At 34.4% G+C, this 27,500-nt stretch overlaps 1 protein-coding gene across 1 annotated transcript in view; it reads right to left on the bottom strand.

The window, feature by feature from the left end:
- The window catches only part of SPATA18 (spermatogenesis associated 18), a 460,841-nt gene that overhangs the window by 332,354 nt on the left and 100,987 nt on the right, over window positions 1–27,500 (bottom strand). The window contains exons 2-3 of the mRNA XM_044055719.1: window positions 2,838–2,943; window positions 2,562–2,677 (exon numbers count right to left, since the gene is read on the bottom strand). Coding sequence (XP_043911654.1) covers window positions 2,562–2,677; window positions 2,838–2,943 — 222 coding nt within the window. The remainder of the gene's footprint in view (window positions 1–2,561; window positions 2,678–2,837; window positions 2,944–27,500) is intronic.

Consider the following 27,500-nt stretch of genomic DNA (forward strand, 5'->3'; position numbering starts at 1 on the left):
ATTTGCTCAGTTTTGCTGTTCACTTGCTGTTATGACAATTCCTGGATAAAACATTACAGGGTGCAAGACTGATTTATCATGTTGCATAGTAGAAATATGGTATTATACATTAAATGATCTCCAGTTAAGTCCACATTTTATGACAGTGTTTTCAAAGATGCCGGGTCAATAATGCTAGCACCATACCGTCTGTCAATATAGACAACTTGCTCCTCCTCCGATAAAATATATAGAATAGGAAATTACATAGTAACCTTGCTCAGAGTTAAATGCCCATTAATTTATTTGTAATTTTATAGAATTTACCTCTTCAGTTGAGCATATTAGGTTGTCTATGTGTGATATTCTCTTCAAGTCAACATCAAAATATTTACTTTCTCGTTTTGACAGACTGCATTTATCACCCTTCTGTCAAATGGATCCTCTGCTAGTGTCAGTTAACCGAATGTCTTTCAGTTCCTCTCTTGATTTCCTTCTCCCGCTGCACTCAGAACTCATTGGGCCTCTCATTGACTATAATAATTCCCGTTTTGGTATGTATCACTCCAGCATTTGTCACAAATAGAATGGTCACACTTCATAACTAAAAAAAACAATCTCTTTTTTAAAATATGCAGAACATGTTACAGCTTCTATGAAACCATCTTCCACTTCACATAAAGAAAGTAATTCCCTTGCTCTATGTAATTTGAATGAATTGATGGGATGACTGGAAATTCACCCCCAGTCAAGCTCCCCTGACCCTCATGGATAGGGAAAACATGTAAATATCCCAACATATCCTTGTTCTGCCAAGCCTGGATTATTTATATGCCAACTATAAGGGCTAAAAACTATCATGGGAATGTAAGGCTAGACTTTGTAAGATCCTAACAGATCATTAGCCTTTTGAGCACCTATGAACCTATGATACCGAGTTCCTTGTCATACTAATTCCCATTCTGATCATCCCCTTGTACTACAGTGATGAGCAAAAGGCATTAAACGTCATGTGTATAACTGACTACTGAAACAAAATTATTCATAATGTTGTACTTCAGTATTACATACTGTAAGAGGAAATAATTGAAAAGTTTACTCAGCCATGCTACAGCTTACTGAATGGGCAATGTATCCAACTTGAGCCGCGTCCATGGTAGAGAAACCTAAGTAGAAGCCAGGACAAACTGCTACAGTCAGATTCTCTAATATACTTATGTGATGTGTAAATAGTTGAATTTCATAATACCCACATCCAGAAAGGTCTAACCCTAACTACACTGCAACGTAGCTTTGCTGATAGACCATACAGCCAAATGTGTACTTCTAGAATGCTGAATAACTGGCATAGCATCCAAAGAAGAATGGATGACCACTCCATCCTCCAATAAAGACGGCAGCCCCATGATATTCTACAAGTCAGAGGGAAAGCCATAAGTTAATCATGATAGATAATGAAGGGTATAATTATAAAAGTGAAGGTCACCAAGCAAGTACCTATTTCAGCCACTTCTTCTCTACATTTTTACAACTACTCTTAGTACCAGCTGCATAAAGTATACAGTATGCAATGTACCACAGTCACATACTTATACATGTCAGCCTTCCTGAAGGGGCAGACTAATTATTTCAGTCCATTTCCGATCCAGATTCTTATCTCCTGCAGTGTTTGTCATGCATTGTTCCTTGTCACTTCTGAGGAGTGGACTGCCACATGATAAATTATACCGGACTGATAGTTACGGCTCAGGATATACCAGCAGACCAGATTCTGGAGGATAATACCAAGCCTAATTCTCAAAAGGTCACACCTGCAACCATCCAATTGTCATGTAAGCCATGAAGAACCACCGTCTTGTATCTAATAGTTTCCAATAAGACATTTGTCCCCAAAAGGATTTGAATATCAGGGTTATACAGGCTTGATTTGACCAATCATGTTAGCCAGATCCAAATGAACTATTGCACATAGTATTACCAAGATTTCAGGTCTGATGCCAAAGAAGAAACTTTTAGTTTTTCTGCCAGGTAGTTTATATCAACTCAGTGGAAGTCTTAGCTGAAATCCACATCAGCCTGTGGAACCCCAACTTTATTCTGGCTCATACCTGAACCCCCCTTTTTTGTTTAAGGATTTCACCCATAATTTTAAATGAAGGCTTAAAAATAGAATAACCAGTGCTTCAGAATATTTTCCTGGAGGTTCTTTTTTCTAAATTTATTTTGTACACATTCAACAAAGGTAACTGTATTTGAGTTGCAATAAAGCCATTAATGTTCCCAGTCTTGGGTTAATACTCAGAAGGAACACAATAATAAAATACAAAAATGGGTTTATAAGTTTGCTGTATTGAGTCTATTTATTTTGCTAGTGGTGGGGGAAGTATGCATTCATTTCCCCACTTCAGTTACATCATGGGGATATGTAGCTATGTTACTTCAGACCATAAGTTGTGTATTACATACTTTTGCTTTTGGCATTCTTGAGTGATGCCTCTCATACTTATTAAAACTAATACTCAGGTAATTACCCTGTTAGCTCATAATACTAAAGATGACATTTTTCTGAAACATTCACCTACCTGCATCAAGGAAAGGCTTGTATCAGGAGACACTGCTACTGCAGAGATCGAAAAACTAGTTCCCAACCATGGTAGAAAGCGAGATTTTAAAGTTTCTACACCTGCATAGTGACCACCTAAAGCAGAAAGACAAAAAAATGCATCTCAATAATATAGTAACTTAAATTTTAAATCCTTTTGTAAGACTTTCAGAAGTTTACTTTGGTACATATGGCTAACAAAATACAAGCATGTCACATTATGAACTACAAGTAAGTACAGTGGAAGCCTCACTACCTTCACTGGCTGTTTGGCTGAGGATTGTGAAAAGCTGGCCTTGAACCTTTGATGTCAGTTCAACAAGTTCGCAGCACCGGTTCAGATTCTGGTCACAGGAGTTTATCTGCATGTCAGTGAGAGAAAGAAAAGCTCAGAATGATTCCAGATTTCTTTATCAACAATTGTAAAGGCTTAACACCTATTACGTTTACACATGATCTTTGTATCCATAGTTAGGGGTTAAGGAGATGTCATCCCACACAGCAAAAAAGCAGCCATGATTTTGTATTCTCTGACCAATAATGATTTATAGATTATAGGACACAACAAAATAAAATGGTGACTCACACTACCAACAAAAAGAACTTCATAGCTGGCAAACAACAGTCTTATTGGATACCCAATACTTTTTGCCAGTTTACCTTTACAAAGCCAAATCACAGCGGTGCAAATGCTCATATGAGCGACTCGTAACCACAAAAGTGAAAACAGCGACAGTTTGTAATGTTCAAAAATCAGCAAATCGAAAAGCAGACTCGCTGATTTTCGAACATTAATGTTGAATAAAAAATGTAATAAGCTTTAAAGCAGGGGGGCAAGCCCCCCTGCACCCACCTACTTTAATATTCTAACTCTGAGATCGCACTACAGTGGGAAAAGGGACCATTTCCCGATCCCCACTATAGGGCAATCCGCCCCAAAATGTCGAATGTGCAATGAGCGAATGTCAATGTGCATTCACTCATTGCACATTCGATCCTTTTTCCGTTTGGCGTTTGCGAACTGTAGTCTGGATAATTGCTGTTTGCCCTTGTGCAATACGCACAAATGAAGGTAAACCATTTCTACCTGTACTCCAAAGGTAATGTTTCTAATGTATCTGCTTTATAGAAAACTGTGCAGAGCATAAGTACAGATTTACTAATCCAGTGACCCTGCAATATAACTACTCAGGGAATAATTTTCTTATAGCACTGTATTCAAATTTCAGCTGCCTACTTGGATAGACTTTAACCATCCCACTGCCTTACTTATTTAGGCCCTCTCAAGTTATACAGTAATCGTTATACTTCACAACAGCTTCTCACAGTTACATATATTTCATTCTTTCTCTAGTGATCATGTGTGTAACTGCATGTTGTTTGCATCCTTCTTAAGTTTAAGTGACATCAGCACTTTATTTCTTTGAAACCAGGATGAAGGGATGAGGTACAAAAAATTATAAAAGTGAGGAATAAACAGAGTAAGCATAAAGGAAAATATAAAAGAGGGAAGGTCCTTTTGGCTGGGTAACAAATCAAGAATCTGCACCTGTATTACAAGGACTACAAATGACCTGACCTAGTAGGGTACACAGTCCTTATATTTCTCTTTATATGCATGGTAAATGTTATCATATCAGTGTCATTTCAAAGGTTATTCAGCTTTTACTAGGCATTAATCAAATTCTTGTAAGTTGTTTGGATTATAAACTGTTAACAAAAATATAGAAAATGTGCACATGTTCATAGGTAACCATAAAACACCTAGTATCTCGTAATTCTTTTATGCTACACATACAGTACAAATGCCATTTCTTTTATAAACTTCAGACGATGCTAATGACTTGTACTTTCATTAGATGCACATCTAATAAACACAAAAATCAATAAGTATAAAGCAACAGCACATAATTATTCGGAATGTATATAACACTCAAGTATGTCTCATAGCTATAACAATAAAGACACAGAGGTAAAGAGCATGGCCACACAGAAATAAAACGTGCATGCAATTTATTCAGTGCTGGACAGAATGAATAGACAGTCTGCCTTTGGTTTTAAAAGCCAATAGGGTGAGGTACTACTTCTGGGACAGAGGAAATGCAGTTACAGAGCCAGTATAATGTGAAGTGACCCATTAACAGTAAATTTAAATGGGGCAGAGTTTACAATGAAGATGTTAAATAAAATCTTAGATAAACCAAAAACCTATGTTTGCAACCAGCAGTCATTCTAGGATGAAAATATGTGACAAAAATATGATAAATGGGGTTATGGAATGTAATAATTTCATACAAACATGGGAAATAGGCAGGAATGAAGGAAAATATTGGGTGAATTAAAAATCAGTACAAAAGTTGACAGTGAGACAAAGAGGTAAGTGTATGAGTTGGGCATGTATCAGATTTTTTTTCACTAGTTATGAAAATCTGGAATAATCTAGTACCACTACATTTAACTTTGCTGTAACAGTTTAGAATTATCTAAATATAGCAACCTTTCCCTGCTTTTTCTGTTAGATTTTGTTGAAAGATCTGAAGGCCTCAGTCTTGACCTTTATTCTTCCTGTCTGCCATTGAGTTTGATCTCAGCTTCCTGAGTCTTCCTCTGACATTTCGTTTAATCTATCCAAAAAGACTGACTGCTTGTTTTCATAAGAATGTTAAAAATGCCAGCAGTATGTCCACAGCTGTATCATGGTCAGATGGGGCCCTAGGCAAGGTAATGGATCAGGGTCCCCCAACACACAGGAGTCCCCCACCCCTGGTAGCAACCCCCAGTCATTCCAGTGTCCCTTTACTTGGCTATTTTTCTCCACTTACCATAAACATTGTTCAAAAAGCAGTCAGTGTACATACTCTTTTCTTTACTCCTACAATGATTAGAGATAATTAAAACTTTTATTTGAAATTCTATAGCACAAAAAATGATAGCCATTTGCTAAACAAAACAATGCAGCCTCACAGTAAAAACAGACTTAGCTTGAACAGTAAGTTTCTCTGCCCTTGAAACTCACATTCATTGAAATGGCATTGAAACCCACATTCATAGAAAATGCATCTGGCCAGTGGTAGGTTAAGTTTACCTTTGGGCTGGTTTTAAACAATGGGCCCCTTGCACACATTTTTTGGAGCAAGCATACATATGTGTTTCTTGATGCACCATCCTGATTGCATTAAATTATATTCCTTGTGTAATATAGCACCACTTGTTAGAGTGTGTTTTAAATTTGTAGATTTGAACATTTTTTCCAGTAGCAATGAAACAAAATGTATGAACTAACAAGGACAAAACTACACATTACAGAAAATTTCAACAACAAAAGGCCACTCAAACTTCTGTCATTACAGTTTACCAATATCAGTCAATACACACAATCTCTGCAGAAGTAACAGTCATGTGAATAATTCCACATTAAAGAGATATATAACTGCTGAAGAGGTTTTCAGTGTTTCAAGTACAAATTCAGTGCTTGCTGCCCTTGAAGAATAAACTACCCATGTTACATTTAAAAATGGTAAACTGGTAATATTGCAATAGGGAATGACAAAACTGGTTCATAGTTACTAGGCATCTCATCCAAAGGAGGATACACTCAGGAGTGCAGCACCCCCACCCCCCCTTAAAGGAGGCACTTCAATATCAGCACTTCATGTACATGGTGTGGGAGTAAATCCCACAGCTTTCCATACCAAAGGCAAGTATATTGCCTGTTGTGCTACTAACATTGCTTTTACAGTTTATAGCACAAACACTGATGATGGTCATTTGCTAAACAAAACAGTTACACACTGAAAACAGACATTATGAGCAACATTAAACTTTCTTCCCTTAAAATTCAACATTCACAGAAAGTCAACATTCCTTGAAAATGTACATAAAATCAACATTCCTTGAAAATGCACAGAAGCTCAATAATTTTCCAAAATGCACAGAAGCTCAACAGTCTTTGAAATGTACATCCCTAACTGGGTCATTTTATACACACCCACACTCCATTCTCCACTATCCTACTGTTTCAAGAATGTGTCCTCACTTTCAGCCAGAATATCAATAGCATCCAAATCCATACTCATTGAAATCATTTAAATACATAGTTCAGAAGTTAACTTTGGCTCCATGAATTCTACTAGACCACTCTAGTGTTTAAGTATCATAAGGCATTTTTTTACACTTCTTTTGCACTGGGGAAAAATTTAGACTATTACTTACATAAATTCCCAACTCTGTTAAAGGACCAGTAAAGCTAGATATCACAAATGTCCTTTTTATTTTATCTCAATATTCTCTGCATTATCAACTCCACATGAGGTATGGTTCTAATTCAAAATTATTTGACAGGGGAAGGCATAGTAATATATGACTTTCTTTGTTCGACTAAGCTCTGTCTTTTACATATGTCTTCCAAAGTTGAAATTATCACAGCCTGCAATTCTCATATAATATTGTCTTTGCATTTTACTAGAAAGGCAGTGATATTCAGAATTGCTGCTTACTTTAAGAATCTCTGTGCATGTTTTATGAAATGCTTGTACAGTGATACTCTGGTTTGTGTTCTTTCTCATATTTTAGACACATTGTAATAGACTTCTCTTCATTTGCAAGCCAATGTTTAAATCAGATCCTGTGAAAAGTATGATTAGTGTATCTCTTCATTTAGCCACTTTCTGTCCCTAATTTCAGTTGTCTTCACAGTAAGACCATATTATTAAACAGGCTGGATTTCTAAAAGCTCAGTAGGTTTATAACTCCAGAGAGAGGGGTAGAGAAGGGGACTCAGTAGGGTTATAAGCTTAGCATGAAGGGAAAAATAAGCTGCAAACACCTTGCTATATGGGCTTTTCCTGGGCCAAAATCTTTAATGTGCTGGTTAAGGAAATAAATATCTAACAAAAAAGTAAGACTTCATTCAAACTAAGCATGCTGTATACTAAAGAAACTGAATAGCAGAGAAATGCTGCAGAAAGAAAAAAAAAGCTAAAAATCTGCTTTTATTATGTGTCAGTACAGGGATCATTCTATAGAGAGGAAAACACATTCTCTGAACACACACACTGTTATGTTTAAGGCACATATGTGCCTTATGACAGAAAGTCAGACTTTTATTCCATGAACAATGGAATGATAACATTCTGGTTGGACTTGGTGTATTTCATGTCACTTCTCCAGCTGCTAATAGCATTAAGCATTACTTGCATGTATTATTCATAGTATGGGTAGGCAGTAAGATATCCAGTTTTACAATCAACTGCAAACTTCAAAACCCATATGTACTTTACAGTGTTGAGTCCAAGTCCAGAAAAGAGACATATTGAACAAAAAGGCACAACTCTACAGAACCCCCAAAATCAGAATTATTGGATTTGTGCATGTAATATCACTTTATTTTCTGCAATATCTTGGCTATTAAATGGTTAGCAAAGTTGGTAAACATTGAAAAAACTAAAAAGTTTCTGTTGTGAAATACAATGATTAATTTCCATAAAATTGTTACAGAAGCCTTCCCCATTTTGGTTACTCACTACCACTCAGCAGACACGTAATACTGTTCTTATTATTGTTACTACTTCTACAGAGGCCTAGATTTCTTAAAGTGGTCACATCTTTTTAGGATGTTTGGACTAGACTTTATTTCAATAAATCACAGTTTTAGCTGTTTCAGCAATGTGATTTAAAAAGAAAACAGCATTTGAATTCAAACTGAAGATGAAGATATCTGCACTGATGTAAAAAAAAATCTTGGGAGGTTAATGCAAAAGAATGGCACTGGTGTGTATTGCCAGGGGCATTACAAATAAAGATGGGGACACAGAGAGAGAGAGAGCGAGACCGACCAATGCAGCCATTTCTGTTAATTGACTTGAAAGCCACAGTTTAATTATGACCCTCCTATCACCTATTAATGGAAGTGCAAAGACATACTTGCAACTGATAAATGTATTATCAAATAATTTTAACCTTGAATCTAGTGATAAAATACAAAGATAATTTCACTTGTGTCATATGAAGATTCATGAAAGAATTTTAGATTATGTCGATGAATTAAGAACATTAGCTTAAAAGTATTATTATGGAAATAGCAAATACTCACAGACAGGTAGACAGAACTGTATTTAGAATAATTATGATAATTTAAAAGCAAGCATTAACCTCCCAAGATTTTTTTTACATCAGTGCAGATATCTTCATCTTCAGTTTGAATTCAAATGCTGTTTTCTTTTTAAATCACATTGCTGAACAACAACAACTTAGCTGGTGACACCTTGTTCTCCAATACAGTAGGTAAAGCCTGGAACATCCTCCCAAGCCAGCTAACCTCAATATCCTCTGTCAGCTTATTTAAAAGCAAGCTTAAACCCTACCTCAAATCACACTGGCTATGCCCCTGTGTTAACCCAGACTAAGTACCTAACTATTAACTAGACAACCACAATTCCTAGCCTATTATGATCTTGTGTTGTCTCACTAATTTTTAGTGAGCTTAACCTTCCTTAGGATTTTTTCTCATGTAAATAAGTATATACAGTGGAATGATCAAACACCTTCATATAGTATCACAACCTATGTGTTAAATAACACTAGAAATCCATCCTTGTTTGCTGTTCTTCTATACTCTATCTATTGATCTCTAGTGTTTTTCTTTCTTAGGTTTTTGTGAGACCTCAGTATCTCTTATCATAAATTACTAGGTGTATCTAATTTTGTAATATATTATAAAGATTTGTACTACACCATTTCTAATACAAATGTATTAGTCTTATTCATCTATTCTTAGATAAATTTTTCCTTTTTCCTACTGAAATATAAAATATATAATCTTAGGCTTGTACTATAATTGTTAAAACTTATGTACCAAATTATACTGTTATTGTCTTTGTCTTGACCTTTTATGTTGTTGTAATTTGTGGAGCTTTTCTCCCCGGGCCTCCACTGAAAATGCACATATATCCAGCTGGACTAGCCCGGTCAACAAATGTAAAATAAAAATAAAATAAAAAAATAAATAAAAAAATATACAATTAAGCCTATCATCACAAAGTAGCCTAATATTTGAAAATACTTAGGTACACAGTTGATGGTGCAGGCACTGAATATGAATGAACAAAGTCTGCAAATAAAACAAAGTACAGACATATGCATCCATGTAAGAGAATAAACAAGTGGAGGACTCACTCAAAACAACATGAACTTGTTATAAGTGTTGGGCTAAGTAGCACACACTTTTTCAGTGTGAACTTCAAAGGCAAATGTGTTATACCTGTGGTAGAATTAATCACAAAACAAAAGTCTGTATAACTAAAAAGAAAACTAAAAGGAATTTACACTAAAAAGTTGGCAATAAAACAATTGTAGGAAAAGACTAAGCAACTGTACTATGCAGCTTTCCCTGAACAGAACAGAAAAGAAAAGAAAAGAAAAGAACATGATGCCAAAACGAGACATCTTTTCAGATACCATGGATATCATAAGCCTGTAGAAAATGTACCCATTCCTTTTAGACATGTCAGTGATGTAACAGGTAACACACTCATCTTTTGTTCAGAAGGCTGGATTTCTATTACCACACCAGGTCAACTGATTGCTAACACTGCAGTACAGAATAAGGTGGAGATGGAGTACTCCTGAGTATGTTGTTCTTCAGATGACATCCCATGTGCTTGAGTTGGTGGTAGCTCAGGTGGCTGGAAAAGACCCCACTTCACCTATCAAAGGACTAGGGGTCCTTTAATTAACACAATATAAAACATTACTTACATATTTACAAAATCTACATATTTACAAGTACAGATCTACAAATTCCAGTATACCATCATCATTATTCTTCTTCTTCCATAATAGGAACCCACTCCTTCTTCCACAACCATAATCTAATTTTTCTCAATATATCAACCAAAATCCATTTCCCATTAAACAAAATTTCATTCAGTCTTACATTTCAAATAACCCATATTACATGAAATAAACTATCTACCCCTCTCATGTATTCTTTCTTCTCGGTTTTACCATATCCATAAATAATTGTATTAATAACTATACTGTTTACATCACTAATATTCTGATAAACAACTTTTCCCAAAGTTTATGCACGCTTTTACATTTCAAAAAACATGCTCTGTTGTCTCTTCCTACCTCAAAAAACACACTCTTTTAATTTTCTTTTTATATGGCTTATTCCCCTTTACTGGTAACTTATTTATTACCAGTCACTCAGGAAATCCTGGCACTCTACAGCTTAGTACACTACTTTCCCCTTACTTTAATGGCTTATTTTATACTTATTTGTATACTTAGACTATACCTATTAGTATCTGTTGCTTATACCTATAAGTGTCAATAACTAGATACCCTTATGGATCTAGATGAGATATATACCCAAGTGTGTCTTTATGTACTGTAAAAATTTGTCTCTTTGGAGCTTTGCTTGGTGTCCTTATGTACTGTAAAAAATTGTCTCTTTGGAGCTTTTCTCCCCGGGCCTCCACTGAAAATGGACATGTATCCAGCTGGACTATCCCGGTTAACAAATGTAAAATAAATAAATAAATAAATACATTTTATCACTTCTTCTGTTAAAATTTTCTGAAGGATTTACATAATAATAATAATAATAATAATAATAATATTGCTTCGACCCATTATTATACCACACCCTTTTCTTCTTCTCTATATCATCAATTTTCATTTTCCATGTTAGCATTTCTCTTAATAAAGATTATGTAAATGAAGAAATTAAAAATTCTCTTTTTCTTAGTCGTATCATCTCACCAACATTTTTATACTTATATTTAAACAATTTCACTATTAATTTCTCATTCTTTTCATTTACCCACTTTAATATTCTATACAGGTTTAAACAAGCAGAGTAAACAATTAGATTTAATAACCCCCCCCCAATCTTCACTCATATACAACACACCTCTTTTCACTGCTAATGTACAAGTCATCAACCACATAAGACATATTTCTTTCATTTCCTCTATCAAACCTTCCCACTGTTTTACAACTACATCATACTTCCCAAATGTTATCCATAACAAAGACACTTCATTCATTGAAAAATACACCCCTCCAATTTTTACATCACCCAAACTCTTTTTTTTTTTCTTTATTCAAGGTCATTCCCATTTCCTTTAACATCCATTCAGGCAAAACACTCCCCTCATCCATACTGTATTCTTAGCAACCACAACTATATAATCTGCATGTTAAAAACTACTGGAATCACCACTTCCTTTTGCATCCATAGGTAGCATCTTTCATTTTACAAGCTACTTCACTATCTCATTATTACTAATGCAAACAATATCCCACTCATGGGACATCCTTGTCTTATACCACAGTTCATGCATACATCTTTATTCAACTACCCATTCACTGACATGCTCATTCTATTACTTTGGTACACTCATATACACACTCCTAATTCTATTATCTATTCCATACTTTTCCATAACATCCCAGAAAGCATTATGTCCTATTGTATCAAGTGCCTTACTAATATCACCTAACATAAATTTCACATATTCCCTTTTACTTGTAATATCCACAATTTCTTGAACCGCCAATAATAATTCCTGGTATCCTTTCCCTTTTATGCCTCATTTAGTTTATTCAATAATGTCCATCATCCTTCTATTCTTCTATGTACTATTCTCATAAAAATGTTATAATTTGCATTATTTATTATGATGGGTCTCCATTTTAAATTAATTATTTTCCTCCTTCTTCGATACAAATTTTAAGATCCCACTACATAATTCTTCATAAACAAAACATTCCTTCAACCATTCATTGAAAATACTCTCTGCCATTCCCTTAATTTCTTGTACATTTTATACCCAATACCATCTGGACCTAATAGTGAACTAACATTTATTTGGCTAAGTACTTCATCCAATTCATTAATAGCAATTTATTTTTCAAATTCATCTATACCTTGTTCTCAATTTCTTTTTACTTTCCATTTTATTTTATTTTTACTCTTACATATTTTTACATACTGTACTACAATATTCATAAGTCGTTCTTGTGTTGTTTTACCCCTATACATTTTTCATTTCCTTCATTATACCATTATCCTCCATTACTATTTTACCCAAGGCTGCGGTAGCGTTGTCGCCTCACAGTAAGATGCTGTCCGGTTCGATTCTCAGCTAGAGCGTCTTCTGCGTGGAGACATGCGTGAATGGGTGTACCTTCGTTGAAGGTTGTGCATCAGGGCTGGTAACTCGGCAAGTAAAAATCAACTACCAATCATTAACGGACCGGAGTTCCGCTGTGGTGACCCCTAACCGGGAAAAGCTGAAAGACACAGCAACTATTTTACCCAAATATGCAGACACCACCTCCCTTCTCCCTTGTAAATAATATCACTGCTTAAACAGCAATGTCCTACTTTTTCTTAATTTCTTTTATATATATTTTCTTTTCTATATCATAATACTTTCTAAATTCTCCAATCCATGTCTATACATATTTCCATACTTCACTCTGTCTTTTCTTACATCTGCCATTGAAAAAAAAAACTTTTATACTTCTTTTTCAATTCAATCCACCACTGAGATCACATTTTGTAAAAGCCCTTCATGGTTATATGATCCTTCTATAACTGCAATGCTTCCCACTCTCCAAATATATCCCATAATTTCTCATTTATTTGTTTTATTCACCTTCTTATTTCAATATACTCTCTTTCTTCCATCACCTCCATCCATATTGTTAAATGATCCAAAAAAAACTGTCTCTACTGATTCATCTGCCATACCTAAACCTTCTGATAGTACAAAATAATCTATTTCACATTCAATTATCCCTCTTCTTATTCATATTTACTAAAAGCATTCTAAAATTATTACTTTTCCTTATTTTTTTTTTTTAAGTTTAAAGGAAATATTTTACATTTTCATTTTCTTATTTTTTATTCTTTCCCCAAATTAATATTTTTTCTGACTTTATGTACAACTACTCCTTGATACTCGGTATAATATTTCTCACTATTTTCATTAACTGAAACACATCTAAAACTACTCCTTACTTTTATTTTTAATCTTTGTTGATGTATTTTTACATTTTCTTTTCCTCGCCCTTACCCTAGCACCTATCGAAGTTCTTTTCCTAAAATTCTTTACACTTTTCTTCACAAACATCTATCATATCACTTTCTTCTCCATTTTCAACACTCTCAGTGCTGTTACCTTCATCATCCTAAAATATAATATTTTTATTTAAGTCATCTTTTATTATTTCATCCTCTTTTTCATTAACACATTTCCCCCTTTTCCCTATTACCTCATTACATTCAGACATTACAGCACTTTCTTCATCATTTTGCTCAATTTTATATTGCTTATTCTTTTTACAATCAAACCAAAATGCCCTTCCCTTTTACATATTCTATAGTTCTTTTCACACATTCATCACATAACCTTTTTCCGTTCATTGATTACATTTCATTTTTGTACACTCAATTACCATATGATTGAAAATCCCCACAAAAAAGAAAATACATGTTTTCAGCTATCCCATATAGCTAATTATTCCTCTACCACCACTTACATATATAACACTAGGTAAATGCTTTATCACATCTTTTTCATATTCTTAAATATTAACTTCCCACCCTCAATCCCTCTCATATTTAACTTTCACAATATCAGAAACTGAATAACACTTAAATAAAAATAATTTTAACATCATTTAACACTTGTTTTAATTGAATCCCTTATATAGAAAATATAAATTAATGCCACAACTAACAGTCCTTTCTTTCGCAATTAAACAAAAAATTATTTCCAGTAAGTCTTCAGCCTCAAAAGTTAGGCTGCAAAGTGTCTCTTTCCCCAAATGAATAAAAAATCTAATATCTTTTGCTTCAAAACTCAAAGGTAACACTAAATTATCCCACACAAAACATCTGTCAATAATTTCTTCTTTCTTATTTTTTTTCTAGACAACCCATTTTTTTTCTTTTTAATAAAGTTCACAGTACCTTTCATTCTTCGAAATGCATCATCATACGATTTTCCAGATTATATCCCACCTGTAATCTTATGTCCATCCAACTCTCGACTCATTTCCTTTCTGTCCAATTTACTGTCCATTCTGAAAACTTTTTCCATTATATTTGACCAAGAAATCTCAGACTGTTCTCCAGGATCACCTTTGTTCAACAAATCAACCAGTTTTTCATCAGGCAAACCTCCAGAAGCAATTTCAGTTAAAACAATTTCTTCAAAATCCTGAAGTTTAAAGTTAGCTGGATGCTATTTGTACTATCCACTCAGTTTTCAACATTTTTCTCTCCAACTGATAGAACCTCACTACTATCATCAACAGAACAACTCTATTCTCCATACATTACTGCACAGTTTCTCCTAGCTGCCTCCACACCAAGAAAAGAAACAGGAAGTTCGGCAGCAAAAGCCTTCTCTCACACAATGCAAAGAGTAGAGAAGTTCTCCTATGCCCTGGCTACATTTTCCCCAGTGTATAAATACCACCTTGGGTGTCTCCTAAAAGAGGCTTCTAGCCTAGTAGGACAAACACAGTCAAAGGCTAAATAAAAAAAAATGCAAAATTAAGGGAAGACTACAAATTACTAATTTAACACTGGACATAGAATAACCCTGATAAATGGACTGAACTAGAGAACTTTGGCCAACTCACTTTTGCAACTTATTGATCTTGTGTTGAAAATTTCTATAAGACATCATACACATATCAACTGATTACGTGAAAGTTACTGATAGGGAACAAAAGGAAACATTACTTTTGATAATAATTAAAGGTAATGACCTCAGCTTACATGACAGAACATAGACAATTATAGTTATTTTAGACTAGGAAAAAAAGAAATCTATAGTTAATTAACAGATCCGATGTTAAAATGAAAGCATCTTATTAATCCTGATGCACTGAGTAGTTTACATTTTTTAGAAATGCCAACAAATTTGGATATACTTGTTAACACATTATGAAATGTGAGACAGAATACAGTGAGGAAATTAAACACTGAAATGCCAGAGATGAAATTCTGTCTGAAAGGCTCACATAAAACAACTCTGTATTGTATATATAGTACTATTCAAGAAGGATATCATTAGGTGTCAGAAGTGACTGGAAATTGTGGGGCCTACGGTCATAATTCATCTGTAAGACTGTTACATAATACTAGAAACAGTATATCAAGCTCATCTTGGAAAACTTAGAATAAAGGTTGAATAAGAGCATATGCATGGTAATCTAGCATTGCTCAGACCATATGAGAAATTCTCCCTCGGAATGGTACAAGTAGCCATAGCATGAGAAATAGTAAATTATAAATGTGTGTGTGTGTGTGTGTGTGTGTGTGTGTGTATGTGATGAATGCCAATGGAAAAAAATACTCCTCAAAATTCACCTTTAGAATGATCTCCATAGCTACAGTCAGGACTCTACATGGATTATGCTGATCCATTTCTTGGGAAAAATTAACTTTTAAGTCATGCTCACTCAAAGTAGATGGATACATATTCCATGATCTCTGTTATTTCATATGCAATCACTAAAGCAAGATTTTAATATACATGGTATTCAATAGGAGACGTGCCAATCAAATTAAAGCCAGAGGCACACAGACAAAACTATTTTGTCAACTTGGAAAGGAGATAAAATATACCTTGAGCAGTATGGAAGTTCAATTATTTTTCTGTCAGAGACAGCCAATTTATGTAGAGAACGTGACTGAAAAACATGTACCTGCACTTTTTATGATGACCAAAACAATGATGAACCTTAACCTGCACCTCTGCTTCAGACATGCCTGTTGCAACCACACCTCCACAATGTACTCTTAAAAGGTATACACCTTTTCAACATAAAGTTTGCATTAGATAGTAGTGAGACCCTTTCCTGGGAAAAGTGCAAGAAGTTGTTCTGATTTAGTAATTGTATAGTTAGCTACTAAGACTTTCTTACGCAGAAAATGAGAATGAAACCATGAAATGGAAATCTAATGAATAACTGCCTAAAAACACTTTACATTAAAAACTGTACAAAGCTTCTAAAACTATGTAAATGTATCAAAGATTCAAATGTGCAATAAAATGACAGTTATATAGTGAGTTCTTAACATAAGAAAGAGAGAGCATTGTATCTTAGGTATTAAAGTGGTAAGCAACCTAGAACGTAACTAAAGCACCCTGCCAGGAGTAAACCTTTCATAGAAAAGTACATTTGGCTATTTTTTTTTACACAGCTCATTCTGGAAGGCCTCCCTCATCTCACTTTAGCTCAGACATACAGTAAAGCTACATCTAGTATGGAGTTTTTTTTTTAGTTTTGAAACCATGAACAATGTTTTGAATACATCTGTCATTCCTTCCATTGAAGTCTGGATTCTTTATTATTAAAGTTGATAAATAATTTGAAGGGGCTTGAACTTAACATCAGTATATAAAAAGAAGAGATGTTCAACATCTCCTCAGCTCATAACAGCTTGCACATGAGATAACTTGCATTACATTTATTTACATTTAACAGTAATATTATTCTAAGCATATTATATACTATTTACTCCAAAAACTAAACATTTGAATAAATTCAACAGACAATATTAATAAATAACATTTCAGTCACAGAAGCATTTAGCTCTGCAATAGTCAGTATAATAGTCAGTATAGCTGTCTAGTTTCTTTATTGGCCTTCTACAGTTAACAGTAATTTACACTGGATATCCGAGCTTTCTTTTGGGGTAGTTTCTGCTGCAGTACAGTTTTCTTGTAGATGCAACTTCAGGAGTCTCTTTCTGCAACTTGTATCTATTATGGGTCTTGCAGTGTCTATTTTCTTGCAATAGGACTGTTTGTGACACTTTTAGCTGCACTTTTTCCTGAAGCCATTGATTTTGATCTACTTGCCTTTTAAACTTGCCTGTAATTTCTTCTGTGCAATTTTCCATTTGCTCACAAGTATCTTGTTTTGGCTGCTTTACTAATTAGCTCATCTTCAGCCTGCAGACTTTTACATGCTTTCTATACCCTAAGTATATTTCTTACCAGCAACTTTTGTAAGCTCCTCCACTTGGTATCATAGCAGTGGGCCACATTCTAAAAGAGTTACTCTCAGTGTAAGATAATTTGAATTCTACAAGACTTGCTCTCAGTGTAAGTGACTTTCTTCAGTGTAAGGCCTATTTATAAACAAGCTTACACCAGGGCCAGATTCTAAAAGACTTGCTCTTGGTGTAAGTGACCACTTAAAGCATTTTTTCTGGAATTGGGCTCAGTATGTCCCTCCTCTCCTCTCCTGATTTTTCTCGAGCATTTCCTTTACTTTATGCTGATTTTCAGGCAACAACAATATAGCTGAAGTAGGTAATCAGATTTTTAATTATATTCTGAGCCCTTACAATGGACTATATCTACATTTCAAAACTGTGATACGACACTCCTTATAAATATTGCAACTACTGTTTTTTGAGATTTTTCCACTGTTTGGATAGCTCTTCCTATTTGTACATTGGAGTGAGCATATCATGAACTGATGAAATACTGTATATCAGAATTCTTATTCATGTCCATACCTACTGAATCCTTGACTTTTGTCGTTATGGACCTCTGTTAGGGGATCCCTGATGTTGTCATATCTATCTTAAGAAAAGAGACTGTGATATAATCATCACATTTGTACTGGTGTCTATTAATGTAATTATTTCAGGGAACTTGGAATAATAATAATAAACACAGACAACACATATAGCTTCTTCAAACTGAAAGAACTCTACTCGTATTATACTGCATGGATGATTTGGTAATAAATATACTTTCATCTCTTCCTTAAGTTGTTATAAAGGGGTGTATTGCACATGGCACAACTCTGATCAGAGGTGCAGGAAGCTGTTGAAGGTTGGGGGGTGGAGGGTGAGAGGGGCACTTAGTAATCTAAAAAGAGCAATACACACACACACACACACACAGACACACACACACACACAGACACACACACACACACAGACACACATACACATACACACACACACAGACACACACACACACACACACACACACACACACACACACACACACACACACACACACACACACAGACACACACAGACACACACACACACACACACACACACACACACACACACACAGTCACTTCCTCATTCATACCTGCATTCACTCACACATCTCTCTCACACAGACACACACACACACACACACACACACACACACACACACACACACACACACACACACACACACACACACACACACACACACACACAGAGTCACTTCCTCATTCGTACCTGCATTCGCTCACACACACACATGCACACACATTTGGGCAAAGTTAAGGATTTAAATTTTTTTATGTTATTTCCAACATTGCGGCAGCCCGTTCTTATCTATAGGTTGTCCGCATGTCAGATGTCCGTAACCCGAGGACTGCCTGCAATTGTCAATATGCAACTGTAAGAGTGGGAGGGAGCTCATACCCCCTTGGTCTATGGTTCCAGTGCCCATGCTGTGGATTACTTGCTTTGAGATGACATTCTTGATAAAGACATTATATTTGCTACTCCGTCTTTGGACTTTACTATTCACACGTGATACAAATACTCCTTCAAGCATTTGCTTTCTCAATTGATTTGGAACAATTACTTTGTCAGATAAGATTAGGAATAACTCATTTCTTGACTGAAAGAAAATGAATGAATTTTTCTTTCCTGAATATTTTTATCCAAGTTATCATTTGTGTAACATCTTTCAGTAGCCACAGTCCTAAATCAGTGTGAGTACATCTCTGAAATTCATTTTATAGTTCTTTGTCCTGCAACTATTTATGCTGGTCTGTTTTACTCAACATATCTACAATATGTAGATGCTTGTCTGGCCTGATTTCAGCTTCATATTATATTTGATTTGCAGTCTTGGATGTGCTTTGTAAAATATGGGAAAAGACTTTTGACTATGTATTGCAAGGGACTGTGGTCTGTTTCCAGCTAAACATCTTTACTACACTCATTTCTCATATCTGTGCAGCATTACTAACATTTCCATTTCTGTCCGAGCCTATCTCTGTAAATTTTATCAAGCATGTTTTGTTTACTCAGTTGATTAAGCAGCTATTATTTTGTCAACCTAAATGCTAAACATTAGACAGAACGTATTTATTAATTAAAAGAAAAATGCATTTATTTCCTTACTGATGACTCTTCTTCAGCCCAACATCTCACAGTAATGTCTTTCAGTAAATGCATTTCTAAGTTAGTGTCAACACATTTCTGGAGTTTTTCCACTGTCTTCTGTTATTCTTAATTGGAAGAGCACACATATAAGATCCAGTTCTTTATCTAGCAGTTGCTTAAAGGGTTTCTAGTAACTATGCTCCGTAAAACATATCTGCTTTGTTTAATTCCTTGCCTAGTCTGTGTTTCACTTTCAATAAATACTTCTGTAGAATAAGTAACATCTTCTCCAGACTTGGAGGTGCTATGTACAAAAACTGAACATGTATTGCAACAGCTTATGATCTGTCTCTACTTGAACTTCTTTACAATAGGCATATTCATGAAATTTCTCATATCCATATACTACCACTAACAGTTCCATTTACACCTGATGATTTCTACTTTTGCACATATGTAAATGCTCTTGACCCAGCAGCACTTAGTCAATTTTCTTGTAAGTTCACATTTCCTACACCATTCTGACTGGCACCTACTTATAATATATCTAGCTTAATTATAGCATGGCATGTTAACACTGGTGTTATCTATAACTAGCTTCATATACATTTTAACTCATTAATATCTATGGGGTGTGGAATGTCACACCTCTAACAGCCTACAAACATTTTGCATTCCAGAGTATTTTCCAAAAAAATAACTTAAAAAGCATTAGATATACAAATGTATTTTTTTAAATAAAAGCTATTAAACTGTAAAAACACCAATGTCATCAGTAAGAAATGTTTTTCATGTGAATAGCGCATTCATAGTCTTTTCCACAAATATTGCAATTAAGCAATAACCCGTGGCATTGGTGTGAGTAATGTTGGATTTAACCACAGTTGGTGTGGTTTGGTCATGAGGGTGAAGCTGTGGGTTACTGCTATTATACAATGACATTATTTGTCTTTTCGGCTTTTCCCGGTAGGGGTCACCACAGCAGAACTCTGGTCCGCTAATGATTGGCAGTCGATTTTTATGGTGCCGAGTTGCCAGCCCGATGGCCATTCACGCATGTCTTTTGGAGGCCATTTGACCGCGGGGAGGACATGCAGACTCCACACAGAAGGCACTCCAGCCGAGAATCGAACAGGAGAACCTCTTGCTGTGAGGCAACAATGCTAATGCTGTACCACCGCGGCTTATACAATGACATTACTTAAGAAAAAAAGACTTACTTTTCTTAGTTAATGTCCTTGTATAATGCCTCTGTGGTGCCCTTCCACATTTTTCTGGTGTCCTGGGGCTTTTTCCAATGTACTGTGCATGCGTATGGGGACTTGTGCTCCCATACTTACACAGTACATCAATGCTGTGCAAAGTTAGCAATGGAGAAAGGAAGAGCTCCATTGCCTTTTTCTTTTAATTGAAAAAAAAAAAAAAGAAATTGGGAGACTTTTTATGTTCAGGAGAGCCGGGACAAACAAAATAAAAGGATAATCAAGTAAGTTTCTTTAGTTTTTCAGAACGTACCTGATTATACTCTTATTTTTGTCTGCACCATCTCCCTCATTCATATGAGTTCTTCCATTTTCTTTTTTGAGCAAAAAAAAAAAAAGAAAGAAAAGTAAAAAATTACGATATATATTAATGGGAAAAAGTTTGGGTGACTGGACCTTTTTCCGTTGGTATATTCTTGGACTTACAATGGGCAAACTGGTTGGGCTGGCCAATAAGCATGTTCGTTTTTGAATATTAATGGCCAGTCATTGTATAATATATTATAAAGCACACAAACCCCAAATTATGTGTTTTCTAAAGTTTCACAAACAAATGTTCATATCTTGAAAACTGTACAAACTCGACATATATTATTAGAACATTTTTAACTAGACATAAGCTTTCACATAACAACAAGAAATTTCTCTATGTTTATTGAATATTTACAGAAATATGAAAACATATGTTTAATTGTAAAAGCAATACTAATAATACAGGATATCTTTCGAGATGTGCAACTAGTAGTGCATATTTTAAAGACAGTTTTCTTCAACAACATCTAAGGTTTAACCTAATATGCAACAGTCTGTAAGCCACTTGGTTTCTGAAGTTTAAATTATATATGGAAACATTGCTTATTTTCATAATTATAACAAAAACTAGCAAGATTTCAATATAGTGTGATATAAACTAGCATTTTCGGTGAATTGTCCTGTCTCCCACATTGGTGTTTCACACCATCCATCCATCCGTCCATTTTCCAGTTTTATACCTCAATAAAATGTAGGTCTCTCAGATATGAATATATGAGCATAAATATGAAAATATAACTAATAAATGGCAAAGACTAATTTATCCATTCCAGGACACCAAAGACTGCTAATCGTAGTGCCATTTTGTTAATAACTCCTTGCACTTTCCAGTTCTATTATTAGCTGGTAAATCACTGAGTTAAAGACAGACCCCAACAAATGTCTGCATACCATGAGGAGGTATGGGTGTGAATTGGAAGTATACAAAGAAGTTGCTTTAGGCCCGAGTGAGTTAAACCTATTTATTGCTCATAACTCCCTGGCTGGTAGTTGTTCTGATAACTTCCTTAGAGGCATAGTATTCTCAGAAATATAGGGTGCAAACTTTGCAAGATACTGAAGTTGTCCTGGACATCTCTGCAGTACCTTCTTGTCTCCTGGCTTTAGTATGTCAGCAACTTCTTATTTTCTGTATTGGTTTCAGTCCATTTGATATTAGAAAATGGCGTTTGTATTTCAGACTTGTCAGTTTTATTTTACATTTGCTCCTACATACCTTGACAATCGTGTCTCATGTTCTTCTTGTTCTAACCCCCACACTAGTAGGTCATCTATTATGTTTATAATACTACCCAGCCTTCAATTATTTGTGCAGCACCTATCTGGAATACTGTAGGCATTGATGAGATACAGAAACAGAAGTCTAAGGAATCTGTATCTTCCTGATGGTACAGTAAATATTCTCAATTTAACTTTAATTACTGGCATCACTGACAGGCATCCAGTGCTGAAAATGATGCTTTCTGAAACTATTTTTTAACTATAAAAAATAGAATTAATATCTTTTAACCACTTTATTCTAATCTTGTGGACCAATGCAAATATGCATCTTGTTTTGCTTTGCAACAGTAGCCTTATTATTGACCCATTCTTTATGTTTTAATTCTTTCTTAATTAAATCTAAATTTTCTATTCACTTTAATTCCTGATCAGTTCTACACATGAAAATAGTGTAACACAAGCTGAGCATCAATATTTATCTATATAGGTTATTCTCCTGGACAACTCCCAAATTCTCCAAATAAATCAGTGCAAGTATGAAGGATGTAACTGCTATGGCTTCCCTCTTGGTTTAATTTCACCAAGTCGTTTGGGTTTCTAATACCATGACAGAAATAGACCCCAGTCCTAAGTCAAATTATGATTAAAGTTCATGTAATTAATATTGCTTCAGTCTTTGATGTTAGCCAAAAGCACTCTCTGCAGCACCTACAATGTGCCCAGAAATGACTCCTCCTGCAATTCATATAAAGGTGCATGTATCAGTAGAATATATAAATACAGCTGTAAATTCACTTCTACAAAACCCATTGTTCCTACTACTACTGGAAATGACTGGGTATCCTTCTTCTACATTGACCTCATTTCTGCCTGCAAATCCTGGCTTTTTATGTCTTTGTGTCTCTCTGTACATAAAAGACACTATAATCACCATGTATAGTAATTTCAATGAAAAATGCCAACTTTGTCTGCTTTTCCTGAATTACTGTATCTGGTTTTCTCTCATCTATTTTTTGAACTGGTGGTAATGGGTGATCCCATGTGATATAAACTTAATCATTTTCTATAATGCTTTGTAACTCATGTTTCCAATGCTTCTCAGCTACTTCAATATTATAATGACTGCAAAGTCCCCATTGCAACAGTCCTGCCACATTATTATGCCTTTCAGTATACAGGCCTTTTACCTTTAGTGTATCACACCCAGCAACAAGATGTGTGACTGTTTCCAATTCTGTTTTACAAAACCTGCATTTGTCAGTTTCTCTGACATGTTCAATGGACTTTGTAAACCCACATGTATCTAGTCCAATATCTTGGGCCACCAATATTAACCTTTCGTCTTTTGGTTTCAATTCACCTATCTTTATCCATTCCTACATTAAATCCTGATCAACATGAGGTTGTGTCAGAAGTTTATGTACTTGCAACTATATTTATGCATTTTCCACATTTCTTGCCTTCTCATTTGATCCTTCACCTTATAGTCTTTCCTTTTTTTTGGCACATTCAATTGCTGCCTGATTTTTATCTACTTCTGGTTTGATTTCCATTCCCACTTGACACAGATTGCTTCTGCTAAACTAAAGTTATCTTAAACCTGTTCTCATGTTTAAAATTGTCTCTATGTTTGGACCTTGTGAGGTCAGCGAATTTGCATGCGGTCCTATAACTGCAAATCTATACATGCAATCAATTTAAAGAAGACACATACCTCATTCAGAATGGGGAATATATAATATTGGTATACACTCATTTTTATAAACCATTTGATAAGTATGAAGCATTTTTCTTGTTTTCCTATCCAACAGATCCAGCATATTTTTGGGGCCAGTCAGTCACCTCAAAACTGTAAGTTAGAACAGGAAGGGTAAATTATATCTTAGACTTGTTCCTAAATGTCAGAGCTGCTTTTAGTAATAATTTTAGTCTTCAAAAATATTCCTTACTAAATTGTACTTGCATTTGTTCATGTTTTGTTCATGTTTTGTTCATGTTTTATTGTCAATCCTTCATCAATTCCCAAGTATTTATACACTCCCTATTGCTCAGTTTATTTTATATCACATTCTTGTCCCAGATTGTTATTTTCTTGGTGCTGTAGATTTACTGCTTTAAAGGCTGCATTTGAACATTTATCAAAACCAAATGGCATTCTTATATCTGAGGAAGTTTTGACTACTTGCTGTTGTGCTTTCAATTCCTCATCTAATGAACTATACAGTTTAAATCATCCACAAAAAAAGATGATGAGAAGTCTTTACACTTCATTGGATTCTGGGAGCCAAACTGTAGCAATGAACTAATCCAATAAGAAGACAGTTTAATGGGTTAAGGGCAAGACAAAAGAGCCGCAGCATTTAAAATGTTTTTGCAAGTATGTTACTATTCTTGAATGTATACAGCAAAACCTTCTCTGTTTGCCATGCACACTGTGAATTATTTTTATCATTTCTATCATCCTACAAGCCATGCTACACAGACTGTTAAGTAACTTAGATGTCTCAAGGGCTTTGTCATGAAACAGTATCTTGTATGTTTTGTATTTATATTCACATATTAATAGTTCTGACCCAAGGGCTTTGCACTGTTTATTTTAGTTCCAATTCTTCAAAAGTGTTTTTCAGAAGAAAAGTCCACTCTCCAGTTACATCTAGTTTAAATTCAAGATTTAATTAAGTCACAGGACATTTTTGCCAACTGTCTGACTGGCATTCATGTCTCATTGTTACTGATGCATTTTAGATTTCACTTTTATTAAACTTTTTAATTTAATAGTGCCAATGATTAGCTCATTTTCAAGTTTCGTTCAACATGTATATTTTACTACACTTGTATTTTTTTTTTACACATATTTGAAAACGGATTCTTTCTGCCATAGCTGCAAAAAAATACAGGGCATTTCTTTCTTTCTTTTGTGTAAATAACTTCAACTGTACAAAAACACTTTAAATTTACCTGCATCATACTTTGTGCATCTTGTTTTTTTTTTCATCTCAGTTAATGTCACAATGCATTCTTTTTGCATTTTTGAATCATACTGTATCCTGCACACCTCCATTCCTCAGTTAATTCTTGTAAATGTGCACTTGTAATAAGACTTACTCTGCATATATCCATAGTTTTTGGTAAAGTTAGGTATGCTTCTCTTAACAGTCTACCACTAGTTTGATAATTTCTTATACTACAGACTATTGTTAATAAATCAAGCAACTGAATTATTCAGCTCAGTAACCTAAGCACCTATAATCTCTGCAAGATAGTAAACCCTTGTGAGAAGTTAATGGTAAACAGATGACAGGTTCTTTACAGGCTCACAATAATTCATGAATTTCAATTCAGTTACTGCCGTTTGTCTTTTTCATTTTCTTGACAGGTAATTTTTTTTAAATATAGTTTAGCCTTCTTCTTCTACAACATATCTTATATAAATTAATATTATATTAATAATATGATCTTATATTTATTTTTAAATATAAAAATATATGTTAAAATATTTTAATATTTATTTGGTATTTATTATTTTACATTAATTAAATTATATAAAGTATCTGGCATACTATAATTATCCAGGTTTCTCCACTTCTCTCTCAGAAGTGAGGAACAAATCATATTTCTCTATCCTACTCCTAATATTCTGCTAAACTGCCTTTCTGAAAGACAATTTTTAGTTTTTGCAGCTGAGCCATTTTTGTAATTGTGAATTATAATTTTATATATCTAAGTACAAATTCTTAAAAAACAGTTATATTTATTCACTTTTCTAAATATATTTCTTTACTACTGATACCATTTAAAAATTGGATGACTGTCAGGATTATAAACAACTGACATACTGTGGATGTGTTTCCAGGCTCCATTTGGTCTGACTGCTTCCAGGAAACATATGCTTCCTGTAAACAGACTTTAACATATTCAAAGATATGTATCACACATGCAATAAAGGATCCGAGAGAAAAATATATTGTACTTTACAAGCCTATATGTCTGATTTAACTGAATGAAAGCAAAGATGTAATCAAATTTAATAGTGGTATTAATCTGATAAATAATATGTTACATAGACATTTTGTCATATAACATATAATATATGTTAGGAATTTATAGCTCAACTAAAAGCTACTACTGTTGTCCAAGGTACAGGGATCAAAACTATATATGCAAAATTTATGTAGTTGCTCTAGTACTCTGGATTTTTCATTTCTGCACACTGCTTTTACATGAATTTTCTTGTCACAGACCAATTCATTTTAAAGTCTGTCATAACATTTTTATTTACCCTCAAAACCTCTATAAAGCCAGTTTAGTTAGTCTACTACCTAGCATTGTTTAATTCTGTAACAAAATGATACTTTTAGAAACTTAAAATCAGTTTGATAGGATTACTTATAACTAAAGCATTCTGAAATGAAACATTCATCAAGTTAACGACTGATATAGTTTCAATATGAATGCAACATTAAACATATAAGCTTTGGAAAGTATTTGCCATAAGGAAAGGTTTTTGAGAGACAGTGTCAAGTTTGTACAATAAACCAATAGTGCATTTGAAAAGGAAAAATATTTTAGCAAATTTCTAGTTGTCCAGAATTAAACCATTCTTAAAGGAATGAAATAATTGAATTTTTATGACAGTCTTATTTATTTTACAAAAAAAGGTTGCATCCATTTAGCAGTTTTAATCTTTCTGCCTTCCATCAGTGTTAAATTTCCAAATGATCACATAAAGCACAGTCACGATGAAGATCTTATAATTCCAAATCTGTCACGATCTATAGTCTTTGTCTTTCTGTGTGTGCACTGTAAAAAAACACTGCTATTTTGTCTTCAGGAAAAACACTCACCAGACCATTTTCAGCAAGCAAGAATGCCTGACAGGATGTAATTTATTATGTCAATAACACAAACCCTGGAGTATTATGAGGCCCTTTGCTGAAGGTGGTAGGGCTTT

This window comes from Protopterus annectens, chromosome 14.part0 (genome assembly GCF_019279795.1).
Source record: "Protopterus annectens isolate FY-2018-M chromosome 14.part0, PAN1.0, whole genome shotgun sequence".
NCBI lineage: Eukaryota > Metazoa > Chordata > Ceratodontiformes > Protopteridae > Protopterus > Protopterus annectens.